The sequence below is a fragment of the Medicago truncatula genome, chromosome 5, assembly GCF_003473485.1.
Source record: "Medicago truncatula cultivar Jemalong A17 chromosome 5, MtrunA17r5.0-ANR, whole genome shotgun sequence".
NCBI classification, from domain to species: Eukaryota; Viridiplantae; Streptophyta; class Magnoliopsida; order Fabales; family Fabaceae; genus Medicago; species Medicago truncatula.
Window position 1 is genome coordinate 19,029,645 of NC_053046.1, and position 13,061 is coordinate 19,042,705.

The 13,061-nt window shown below is 36.5% G+C and overlaps 2 protein-coding genes across 2 annotated transcripts; both read right to left on the reverse strand.

Annotated features, from left to right (window-relative positions):
* Window positions 1-462: 462 nt before the first annotated feature.
* On the reverse strand, window positions 463-3,199 carry LOC11411475 (putative pentatricopeptide repeat-containing protein At1g69350, mitochondrial). Its single transcript, XM_003613941.4, has one exon. The coding sequence runs from the start codon at window positions 2,976-2,978 to the stop codon at window positions 492-494; it is 2,487 nt and encodes an 828-aa protein (XP_003613989.1). The 5' UTR covers window positions 2,979-3,199; the 3' UTR covers window positions 463-491.
* Window positions 3,200-7,178: 3,979 nt separating this feature from the next.
* LOC11408922 (clp protease adapter protein ClpF, chloroplastic) lies at window positions 7,179-11,771 on the reverse strand. Its single transcript, XM_024785150.2, has 9 exons — window positions 11,615-11,771; window positions 10,747-11,152; window positions 10,409-10,468; window positions 9,550-9,644; window positions 9,117-9,289; window positions 8,858-8,970; window positions 8,319-8,364; window positions 7,816-7,856; window positions 7,179-7,735 (listed from the first exon to the last, which is right to left on the reverse strand). Exons 2-9 carry the CDS (start codon window positions 11,062-11,064, stop codon window positions 7,580-7,582), a joined length of 1,002 nt encoding a protein of 333 aa, XP_024640918.1. The 5' UTR covers window positions 11,065-11,152; window positions 11,615-11,771; the 3' UTR covers window positions 7,179-7,579.
* Between the last annotated feature and the right edge of the window lie 1,290 nt (window positions 11,772-13,061).

Here is a 13,061-nt window from a genome sequence, read left to right on the forward strand (position 1 = left end):
ATTTGGTCGGTATACTTCCAATGGATTGATGACAAAAAATAATATAGATTTAAAGTCATGAAATAACATCACTTTAGCAATAGAATTGGAAATTTACATTAGTTTTAGTCTATAATTCATTCAAAAAGTCATGAAATATTCGAAGATAGGAAGAAGCCTTGAAGCCATAGAAATTTACCCGAACCGAAAAATTCTGTGATCGTGCTATACTTTTTACAAGTTTATAATTGATTCAGATTGGGGCATAGTCATTACAAATGTTTTAGTGAGATGAAATGGAGCATCGAGCACAAAACCCAAGGTGTGAGCTACTGAATTTAGTGAATTTCTTTAAATTGATTTTTCAGAGAATAGATCAATAATGTGTGTTAAAATGTTTCTAAAAGAGTGCATTACTAATATTCATCATCTATGATTGATAAATCATTTCTCCACAGAACATGAACCCATAAGGATAAAATCTCAAAGAATCCTAAGAAATTGGTATAGTTCTAAAGTAGGACTGATTTATTCCCAATGTGATTGCTAGCTTCTCTCTGCAAGTTATATACACTAAAATCATCAAAAAACACACCACCTCTAGTAGTAGTATTGTTAAACATAAAGCATTCTACATCAGATCCTTGTTCCTGTGCCAAGCTTTGAAAATTTTCTAAAAACATGCAAATTTCTTTCATTTGCCATTCAGAAGTATCTCCAGATCCAAATCTATAGATTTTCCTATCTATCTCAACTGTACTGTACCCAGGTACCTTTTTCAGGCCCATTCCTTCCATCTTTGATCTCACCTTTCTTGATTCATACCAGTTTCCTCCTTCAGCATATATGTTAGATAACAAAGTATAGTACCCTGTATCATCTGTACTTATTCCTCCGAGTTCTTCAGCGATGTACTCAATCATGTCCATCCTCCCGTATATCCGACAACCATTAAGTAAAGCTCCCCATATGCTAGCAGCCACTGGCGTGCGTATCGATTTAATTATTTCATAGGCTCCGTTGATATCACCGGCACGACTTAGAAGGTCAACTATGGAGGCAAAATGTTCTACATTAGGCACTATGCCATAATAATCCCTCATAGTGTTAAAATAAAACTTCCCTTCCTTTACTGATCCGGCATGCCTGCAGGCAGATAAGATATTCATGAAGGTTACTTCATTCGGTTTGATATTTGAGAGAACCATCTTATGGAAGAGTGAGGTGGCAGCATTTATTTGACCATGTATGCCATGAGCAGCAATCATGGTACTCCATGACACCACACTTTTCTCGACTATGCTATCGAAAACTTTTTGGGCTGTTTGAAGGTCTCCACACTTTGCATACATGTCGACCAAAGCTGTATCGATATATAGATCATTCTGATTACCAGTTACGATGATCTTATGGTGAATCCATTTTCCCTTGTCAAGATAACCCAAATTGGAGCAAGCTTGAATTGCACTTAAAAAGGTTACTTTGTTAATCTCGAGGCGATTTTTGAACATCTCATCAAATAGGCTGAGTGCTTCTACTGAAATTCCATTCTGAGAAAACCCACAAATCATACAGTTCCATGCCACAATGCTTTTGTGCTTGATCTTGTTAAAAATTGTGTATGCTGAACTCGCAAAGCCACATTTTGAATACATATCCATCAAAGAATTCTGAACAAATTCATCAAAGAAACCTCTTTTCATGACATGACCATGTATCTGCTGTCCAAATTGTATTGAACCAGAACTTGCACTTGCTGAAATTGAACTTGCTAAGCTAAATGAGTCTGGCATTATCCCCTTAGCCACCATACACGCAAAGAATGCCATGGCTTCATCATTTAAACCCTCTCGAGCATAAAATGATATTAGTGTATTCCACGATACAATGTTTTCGTTTCCTATTGAATGAAGAAGCTTTTCACAACTACTCATTTTCCAGCACGCTGAATAGAAATCTATTAGTGCAGGCCCAAGATCAAGACCAGTAACACCCATTGCATTCCTTAAAACAAAGCAATGAACCGATTTCCCCTCTTTTAACCTACCTAATCTAGCACACGAATTTAGAACACTAATCATTGTCACGTCATTCGGTTCCACCTCCGAATCTTGCATCTTAATAAAAACATCCAACGCCTCTTCAAAACACTCATTTTGATTATACGCCGAAATCATAGAAGTCCAACACGAAGTACTTCGATCATCAATACATTCAAACAACCTTTTCGCTCTACACAAGTAACCACACTGACTATACATAACAATAAGCGAATTGCTCAAACTCCCATCACCAACCATCCCTTCTCTCATCACATATCCATGAACCGATTTTGCCAACCTCAAACAACCAATTTTCCCACAAGCCTCCGCTACACTTAACAACATAACCGAATCCGGTCTAATCCCTTCACAAATCATCGAACGAAACATCTCTAACCCTTCTCTATAAACCCCATTCTCAACATAACACGATATAATCGAACTCCATAAAACCAAATCTCTCACACACATTTCATCGAACACTTTCTTCGCATCCCTTAAAAAACATAACTCCCCATACATTCCAACCAACGAAGTCCCAATAACGCGATCCTCACAAAACCCAGATTTCAAAATCCTTCCATGTAACTTCCTTCCAACAATCAACTCACCAACACCAGTAACAGCTCTAATAACAGAAGGATACAAAAAAGCACAATTTTGCGTCAATTTGGAACCCATTTGAATGTGATGATTGAAAAGTGAAAGAACTTCGCGAAAAAGATGATTCCATAGATGGCATTTGATGAGGACGCTAAACATGAAGGAATCAGGTGAAGGGTGTGTGTAAAAAACGAGTCTTGATGATTGAAGAGAACCCATTTGGGAGTATGATTCGAGAAGCTTTGTGGATGCAAGTGGGTTGTTGTGGAGTGAAGTGACAACGAGGTGAGCGTGGAGTTGTGTGAGACGGCGTAGAGTTGAACATGTTCTGAACAATGGCATGTAAAGTGTCATTGTTGTTGTGTTCTTTGTGTTGTGTTTGGGTTGTTATTGTTAATGGCTAAAGAGAGAGTGAGACATTGTAGTAGTTATAGGTTGGATGGAATCACAACATCAAACATAAGCAACAAGGGAAGAAAAGTGGCGTCAATAAAGCTTTAGCGGGAAGAAAGAAAAAAAAAAAACGAACTTGACTCTCTTGATTAAGCTAAAGTTGTAGGGGAGAACTAAGATTATATACCCAATAACAAAATTTTAAAACGGGGGCAAAGAGCTTTAAGTTGCGACCTAAACATTCACGATGAGATTAATTTTATAGTCGATTCAATGATCAAAGCTAATAGAGATATTACGTGAAGCTAGGGGAATGTTAAATACCCTAATTACGGTGGTTTATTATAGAAAAACAATCAACAAACTCATTCGTCAATTTTTCTAAGGATTACAATATATATATTAGATAATGTCGGACTTTAATTGCAGACACCTCACTCAATTGAGATTCAAACTTTGATAATTCTACACGTGACATAACAAGGTGACACCAAAAGTGTATATATCATATCACTGTCCGTTGTCACATCAGACACTATTTTGCATGCTTTATTTATTTTTGGTTAGATAAGGGATGTTAACAACTTTTACTTTCATCCCTAAAAAAAACAACTTTTACTTTGACTTTTACCTCTTATGCTTGGGAGTTTACGAAGGGAGGGGATGTGAGCGTTTGAAACAAATAAGAGCAAAAAATAGAAATGAAAAAATAACGGTTCTCAATTTGAATAGAGAGTTTATTTTTTTCATGATACAAAATCCTTTTAAAATGGAAGAATTAAAAAAGTGTATTGGAATTTGCATGATGGTTATAGAGGGTTTAGATAAAATTCTTCAAATCCGTTCAATTAAAAAAAGTGAATGATTTCACTCTTCTCCTATCCTCCCTCTAAAGTTCTCCCCTCTACCCTATGCATCAAACAAGATTCAACAAAGAGCTTTGAAGCTCAATCATATTTGGTAGAGTGTTGTCAAGCCACTCTTATTGGAGATCATTCATCAGTGCAGACCAATATGCAGCAGGTTCAAATTTAGTCCTCCTTTGAGGGGCTTCCTCGAGCAATATGGAAACAAGTTTCTCTGAAGATCACAGTTGTACTAAACTGCCATGTGCATTAGAGATTTTGTTGGCACTTTCTATTTTGCGTGTTAAAAAGGAATACATTTTCATCTCCCAACTTTTGAAGAATCAGCCTCTTGAAAGTTTTGCACTACATCATCTTTGAGCATGGCTGTCAAGTGGTAGTTGACTGCATTTACAACCCAAATGAAGATAACTATGACGTAGGTGCTACTATTACTAAGGTCTGCATCAATCTTCTACCTCAATCACCAAACTTTGGTGTCAATTTTGTTAGAAGATAAACAATGTTGGTCATAATTTGGCTAAGGCAACAATGCTCACAACTTCCCACACCACCCTCACTTTTTTATTTATTTTTTATTTTTTTTGAAACGGCAAATATTATTGAAACCGAAACTCTCGCAAGACGCAAAGAGGCGGAGAAAAAATACAAGGATGCCACATATAGGCGTAACATCACAAAAACTCCACAAGAACACCCTAAACCAAGGCGCAAAGAAAAACAAGCCAGACAAAACTATGCTAGAGTTATGACTCTGAAATCTAGTTATAACCACTAGAATTCAGCTCCATAGCCCCACTGCCCCCAAAAAAAAACAATACAAACAGGAGGTGAAAAATCCTCCCACACCAGCAGAAGCACACTGCCAGTGACACAGGCAGCAAGGGAAAAGCTGCTGCCACACAAACACAGCCAACAGAAGTGGGCACATGCAGAGAAACCAGCATAGCCGAGTAACTCACCAAAAACCCCAACGCCACAGCCACCAACCTGGCCCCTTACCTCTTTAAACATTCCTCCGGATACCACTTCCACTCATAAAACATACACGCCTGGCTATCCGTTCTACACAAAAACCACCTCCACGAAATCACTTGAATCTCTTCTAATAGATCATCCATGCTTTTAACGACATTGTTGAAAATACGATCGTTTCTAGCTTTCCACATAACCCAAATTGCCGCTTGCCAAATCATTCTCCAACCTTTCCGAACTCTTTTGTGATAGCCACCAATATTCCAACACTTCCAATGAATGAACAAATTCGGGGGGATTAAGAAACTACGATATACCCACCGCATTAGACGTAACCAAATATCCCTCGCCATATGACAATGTAGGAAGAGATGAACCGTTGATTCCCTCCCCGAATCACACCAAATACAACTGGATATTCCGTCCGTCGGTAAACAATTTCTAATATCCAAATTTACTCTCATGGGGATATGATCATGAAGAAGCTTCCACGCGAAAGCCACCACTTTTGAAGTCGCCCCGGACTTCCAAATTTGCCTAAAAGCCCTCAACTCACCCTCCGAACCTCCATTCTCCCCCAACATCAAGAGTTCTAATTTCGCATAAAGCGACTTCACTGAGAAACCTCCGTTACTCTCTAATCCCCAACTCCATCTATCCGCCTCATGAGTTTGAACAAAACCATCCAAATCCTCCAACAAATTTGTTAGAAGATTTTCTTCCTACACAAAAAGTCTACGTCTCCAACTCCACAACCACCTTCCTCCCGGTCTCATATCATCCACCGTAGCCTCTTGTTGGTTTGACAACGAAAAGAGTCTAGGATATTTAAGCATGAATGGTGTACCCCCCGCCAAGCCACCTTCCAAAAACTAGTATCCATACCATTCCCCACTAGCCGAGCCACCTCCGCAATGAACCAAGGATGCTCTTCACCTTCCTCTAAGCGGACCAAGTCCAACCACCATTTAGACGCCCACCTAAGCCACATGTCACTATTACCGTAAGCGATATTGATGACATTTCGGCCATACTTTTTCACTAAAACATCCTTCCATAGAGTATGATCCCCTTGAATTAACCTCCATTTCCACTTAGCTAGTAAACTCAAGTTTACCATTTTCACATTTCTCACCCCTAACCCGCCTTTAGATTTTTGAGTACAACTTGTGTCCCACTTCACCCAACTAATCTTGTTGCCACCACCAACTCCCCCCCATAAAAACTCTCGTTGGATTGACACCACCTTCTTCCACACCTTCACCGGCATCTTAAAGCAAGATAGGTAAAAGATAGGAATAGCATTCAACACGAAATTTAGGAGAAAAATTCTTCCACCAAAGCTAATGTACTTGTTACCCCACGAGTTCAACCTCCTAGATAATTGATCGAAAAGAGGATCCCAAGTTGCCACCCTTCTCGGATTTGCACCCACCGGTAACCCCAAGTACTTAAAAGGGAGTGACCTTTCGCTACAATTCAAAAAATCACATGCCATATTCATAAATTCAACCGGGACATTCACGCCCATAAGGCAACTCTTGAAAATATTAACTTTCAAACCCGATGCCATTTCATAATCTCTAAGCATGGCTTTCAATGAACAAAGATTTTCCACCGTTGCCTTCCCCATACATAAGGTGTCATCGGCATATTGAAGATGCGAATATACCTTACCTTCCTCCGAAAGCTTAAAGCCCTCATACAAGTTAAGCCGCACCGCTTTCCTCATCAAACCACTAAAACCTTCGGCCACCAAAAGAAATAAGAATGGAGCTAATGGGTCTCCTTGTTTAAGACCTCTTTGAATATTTATTTCCTCCGTTGGGCTACCATTTACTAGGATAGACATGCTTCCACCACAAACACAAGCATTCATCCAAGAGATCCACTTAGAGCACAAACCCACTCTCCTCATCATATACACCAAGAAACTCCACCGAATCGTAAGCCTTCTCAAAATCCACTTTTAAAATCAACAATTCCTTTTTTGATTTTTTCGCAAAGTCCACCAATTCATTAATCACCATCACCCCATCCGCCAAATATCTTCCCTTTGAAAAAGCCGATTGGTTTGTTGAAATAATGGAGCCCATGACACCCGCCAATCTCTTTGCTAACACCTTAGCAAGTAACTTATAAAGACACCCAAGTAAAAGAGATTGCCCACACCACCCTCACTATTTTTACCCTTTTGTTACCGTTGTTTGCCCCCTGAATGTTTTTATAATAGAGGATGACGTAAGAGATCAATACTCGTGATTTTTTACTTCGCAGGAACGAAATCAAAAAATTAAATTAAAGAGACAAAAAAAATGCATATACTAACTTGCAGTAACTAAACAATATTTATTTGCATAGACTATTGCTCAATTATAAACACAACCTCTCCCATTTTAGGATGGAAATAGGAGGTAACCTTTTCTCATCAACTTTATGTACAGACATATGATGAAGGCAGGGTTGAGTAATCAATACCTTCACTACAGATTAAATCATACAAAATTTAAACTTATACAACAAAATGCAATGTGAGTAACCTTATAGAGAGGTGAGGTAGCCATCATTGCACAAGCAACACAAGGAATGCTTTTTGGTCCTTAAGTTTTCTACTTTTCTCCATGGCAATTCAATCGATTCTTTCGATATATCATATCAAGATTTTCAATCCCAATCACCAGAAGTTGGTATGAACATTGCACATAGTCTCACATAAGTAATTTAAGATTTTCCACTATCTTCATCGGTTGGTGGGTCAAAGGGTATTTCATGGCGCGGTTTATTGTACTTCTCCCGAAGTTGCTTAATAGGGATGAAATCTCCAGCTGAATCCATTCCATAGAACAGAAAAGACATGTAGGGGTGATCAAATCTTCCCTGAAAACAGTTATAAAGCACCAATTAAATAACAGAAATAACAGCATAATGCATTTCTTTTCAAGTATAGATACACTTACTTTGTCTGCTTTGTCAGGTACTAAAAGATTTTCCTCTGCAACTGCAAAAGAGAAGTAGAAAAATTAAATCTGCCTGTATTTGTTATTAGAAAGAAACCAAGAACAAAACGGAAACTCATATCACATAAACCAACGCCAACGAAGTAATAATATTAATTGTAAATGTAACTGGTGTAAGTGAAATGTAGAAATGTACAGAAAAGCAGTTGTAGGTAAGTGACAAGATGTCTGTGCGCGCGAAAGATTAGATGAGTAGCACCATCAAATATAATGTGAGACTGTTTGGGAGAGCTTACGAAAATAACTTATGACACTTCATAATCCGTTTTCGGCTTTTTCCATTACCTCTCTAGAATAACTCATTGAAACAACTTATAGTTTATAAGAAAAAAATTCGACATTATTTTATTTTTTGTTATAAAAATAGTTTATACATAAGCAATTATATGATAAACACTTATTCAAATTGGTCATCCAAACAGGGCCTACTAATCCAGCTTTACCATATGCCACCAGTAGATCTGGCTCAGCACGCACATCAACAAGAACCTAGACATTTGAAAAAGGGAAACCAATCAAAGGTCTGAACAATTCTTACTCAAAGTCATTCCAGCTATTAATACAATAAGAAAAATAGACAAGGCAATATATCAAAAACAATAAATACATTTACAATCCATATTCTTTTTGCATACAAGATTGAAAATAATGTTTCATCCAAATGAAGATTTGTATTGTTTGATGATCTATTCTGTAGGTTGAAGTACTACCAGTAATAATGAGAATTGAAGAGTACAAGAAGAATCAACTGCTTATAAAGTTAAAATTAGGGAAATGCTAATGAGTGTCCTAAGGGTACTCTTTAAGCACCTTAAATAGTATTCAACTTTTTAAATGAATATTTTCTTAATTTCGAATCCTTAAAGAATGCCCTTAGGGCACTCGTTAGCAAGACCCTTAAAATTATTAGGTAATAAAATATGACCATATAGAAACAGAACAATTCACAGAAATGAAATTTATATTCCGAAGCTAATCAAACCTGATAAAACGGTTGAGCGGTACCACGCGACAACTTCTTAACTTGTGCATTTTCCATCCATGAACTTGATTCACTGCATACTGGATCCATTCCTACGATTATAGCTCTATAGCCTGCAGGGTACATCGTCGAATCAAAATATAAGGAGGAAAGGAAAACATATTTTCCACATTTATGAGATATTCAGCTTTATCAATATGTTACCAATTAAATTTAATAATAATTTGTTGTATTGATAGGAGATATTTAAATTACTTACCAAACATTTTATGCTTTACTTTCTGCCCCAAGCGGAAGACATATTGTGCATTTTCATGTGCCAAAGCTTTAGCTGATGCAGCAAGAGACTCTGCTTCAAGTTTGGAAATTTCATCACGTAATTTAGCAGCCAAGGCATAATCTTCATTCTCGATAGCACTCTGAAGATCTGAACTGCAAGCGAAATGGGATTACTTGCTATCAGTGCTCAAGCTGACCAACAGATTATACGGAGTCAAGACAAAAAATCGTCCAGCTAGAGTGAGCTTATTTTCACATTGTCGTTATTGTTAACAACCCCTCAAACATCAGTTCAATTCACAGCTATATTCACATCTGGACGCTCTGGAATTCATGCCAATGCATAACCAAACATGCACACACTTAATCACTTAGAACAAGTTAGCTTAGAATAAATGATGAAGAAATCTCACCGAAGACGTATAACACTTAGAGCTTTATCTTGAGCTTCACTTTTTGAAGACATTCCCCTTTTTGATTGTTTTTGCTTAATTACCTCTTCTTCAACCTTTCATAAACAATATTTATCAAGTAAGTTTCTTGCCATTCAATGCTCCAATACCAGAAAAATTAGATGATCTGAAAACATATACACGAAGGGACATACACCGACCAATACACTTGCCATCGATTCAAGTTATCGAGAGGCTAGGGTCATACAAGGGTAAAAAAACAGGTATATAAAAAAAATTAAACAATTGACAAAACTTGAAAATTATATGTGTTGGTTTGGGTAAAGGGTGGGGATATGAAAAGTAATTTTCCTCCGAGAAAACATGATTTTCGTTTAGTTATTATTTTATATAAAAATTGATCTTGCTTCCAGACTTCGATTTGACTAGAATGATTTTATATTAGGTCAAAAGTTTTACACCGAATTCTACATCATACTTGAATTTCAAGTAAAAACCAACGTTGTCAATCGCAAATTGCAGAAAATAGAGGTTTATTCAAATCTATAGCGGCACTATTTGACAACGTTTTGTACTAAATATCATATTGCAAACAACAGCAATCTGTTCAAATTTCGCTATGTTGAAGCATATAGACACTATGTAACAACATTAGTAAAAATGTTTGAGTAAAAATCATTCCACTTCCAATCTAATTCAATTTTAATAAAATCAATTTTACAAAATCAAGTTCATTCAAAACACACTTTGCGCACACCCGTGCACACACACACTTTCTAATTCAAGTAGGCCTGGTAAACACAATCAACCTGGCTTGGTATAGGATACAATAACAGTATTAGTGGCTAACTAATCTAACCTCGGTAAGTTTGTTTCGCAGCTGCTTTGCAATGTCATACTCTTCCATGTTTAAAGCACACTGACATTCAGAAATTCCAAACAAATGAAGCATTATGAAATCTTCCATAAATATGACAGATGCACTACACCACTTAACTATTTATCATGGTTTTTAAATTGCGGTCTGCAACCGAAATTGCAGCCATAATATAAAAGATTTTGAGTTCACCACATCAGCATCACAACCACAATTTCAACCGTACAGCCATATTTTCTTGCAATATAAAGGTTCGTAACGCAACCACAATTTAAAGCCATGTTATCTATAAAAGACTAAAAGATTAAAAGCAGCTACACCTGCACTCTTGTTGCTAAATCCAGTTGAAAAAAGAACATCAAGATATCTTCGTTCGCACTTTCACTCTGCTCTACACTTGCATCCAACTCTTGTTCTCCACCTCTAAACATCCATCCAGCTTCTACCTTAAAACCACTTCTTTGCCTCGACGCAAAAGGGTACCCAATAAAGACTAAACTCTTCACACACTTGTTCCAAACCAAGTGTTTTCCAGTGGAAGATGTAATATGTGATTGTTTAAATGGCTCAAAGGGTGAACCATAGATTCTGCTCTTTCCACAGGTTGCTAGTGTGCTCAATGACACACCTTGCACCATTTTTTGTGAATCCAAAGAATAATGTTTGTTTCAGTTTCTCAACCAAAAATGGGAAACACAAATTTACCCTTTTCTGAAGAGAATGTTCCTGCATTATTGGCAACACAAGAATTGAAAGTATGAAGCGTCAACAGTATTATCTGCAAACTCCCCCACATAAAATCAAAGATTTAACAGGTATGTAACGCCTACATACGGGCGTAAATAATTTTTACACTGTCAATCAATTATAATCGTCAAATTATTAAAAAAAAAGAATGAACTTTAATCATAATCATCTTAGAAATCACATATATTGAATTAAATGCACCCATGTTGTATCAAAATTCAATTTGAACCTAAAAATTCAATTTTTATAACCAAATTAGACTCTAACTGAACTAATTTTATCTGGGTATAAGATGAAATTAAAGAATTACAAATGAAAGCAGAAAATAACATGTGGGTATTGAGTAGACATGCAAATTTGATATTGCGAAAATAAAAAATAGGCTTCAAATGCAACAACTATTGAAGAAAATATATACAGTGAAAGAAGGAAAAAAATTACCGCGAAAAGGTTGGTAACAGAAAAAGAAGAAGCAGGAGCAGAAGATTTCCAAAAGCGTCGATGGTTTCCCAGTCACACAACAGAAGCAAGGAAATCAAGTGCCAAAATATATCTGTATATTTTATACTTCTAAAATTTTATTATAACATTTCTTCAATTTTTTTTATTATAATATCATAAAAATACGATTGGTTAAGGTTTAGTGAGAATAAAAATGAAGGAGGCCTCGGATAATTTCATTAAAAAAAAGGTTAATTATGTTTTATGTCCCGTAAATAGGTGCATTTTCAATATTAGTCCCTACTTAAATTTTATTAAATTTTTGGTCCCCTATATTTTTTTTTCGTTAGTAAAATAGATCATCGCTATTAATTTCATTAAAAAAAAATGTCTTTAAGACATATTTAATGGTGAGGTCTTCACAATTTAAGATCCTCGTTGAAGATTTTTTTTCTTTCTTTCTTAAGACTTATGATCTCACTTAAGACCTCTATTCTTAAGTGAAAATCACACCATTTTTTATTATCTAATGAGTATACTATGTCAAGTCAGATAGATATTCAAAAATGATTTAATTAGTATACAATGGTAATATATAATTATTTTACACAAGTATCTAATGATGTATTGTCATGTCAATTATTGTTGAATATAAAGACACATGAATTTTCATGTTCATTAATTAATGTGACAACACATTATTGGATGCATGTGTAAAATAATTGTACATTGACATAATATATTAATTAAACTCATGGATGCATATGTAAATTAACGGTACACCGACATAATATACTAATTAAACTCATTTTGAAGTTAGTTTTATGATACAAGTATAAAATAATTGTACAATGACATAATATACTAATTAAATTCATTTTGGAATTAGTTTTATGATATGAGAGATTGATAGTTTTGCATGGATCACATTGTAAAATTACACTTAAGATGAGAAAAGAAATGGGTGGATGAGTTCAAAATCTGAGTCGGGTTCAGAATATGAGCAGTACTCAGAAAATGGAGAGAGAGAGAGAGAGAGAGAGAGAGAGAGAGAGAGAGAGAGAGAGAGAGAGAGAGAGAGAGAGAGAGAGAGAGAGAGAGAGAGAGAGAGAGAGAGAGAGAGAGAGAGAGAGAGAGAGAGAGAGAGAGAGAGAGAGAGAGAGAGAGAGAGAGAGAGAGAGAGAGAGAGAGAGAGAGAGAGAGAGAGAAGAGAGAGAGAGAGAGAGAGAGAGAGAGAGAGAGAGAGAGGAGAGAGAGAGAGAGAGAGAGAGAGAGAGAGAGAGAGAGAGAGAGAGAGAGAGAGAGAGAGAGAGAGAGAGAGAGAGAGAGAGAGAGAGAGAGAGAGAGAGAGAGAGAGAGAGAGAGAGAGAGAGAGAGAGAGAGAGAGAGAGAGAGAGAGAGAGAGAGAGAGAGAGAGAGAGATCTGAGTCGGGTTCAGAATATGAGC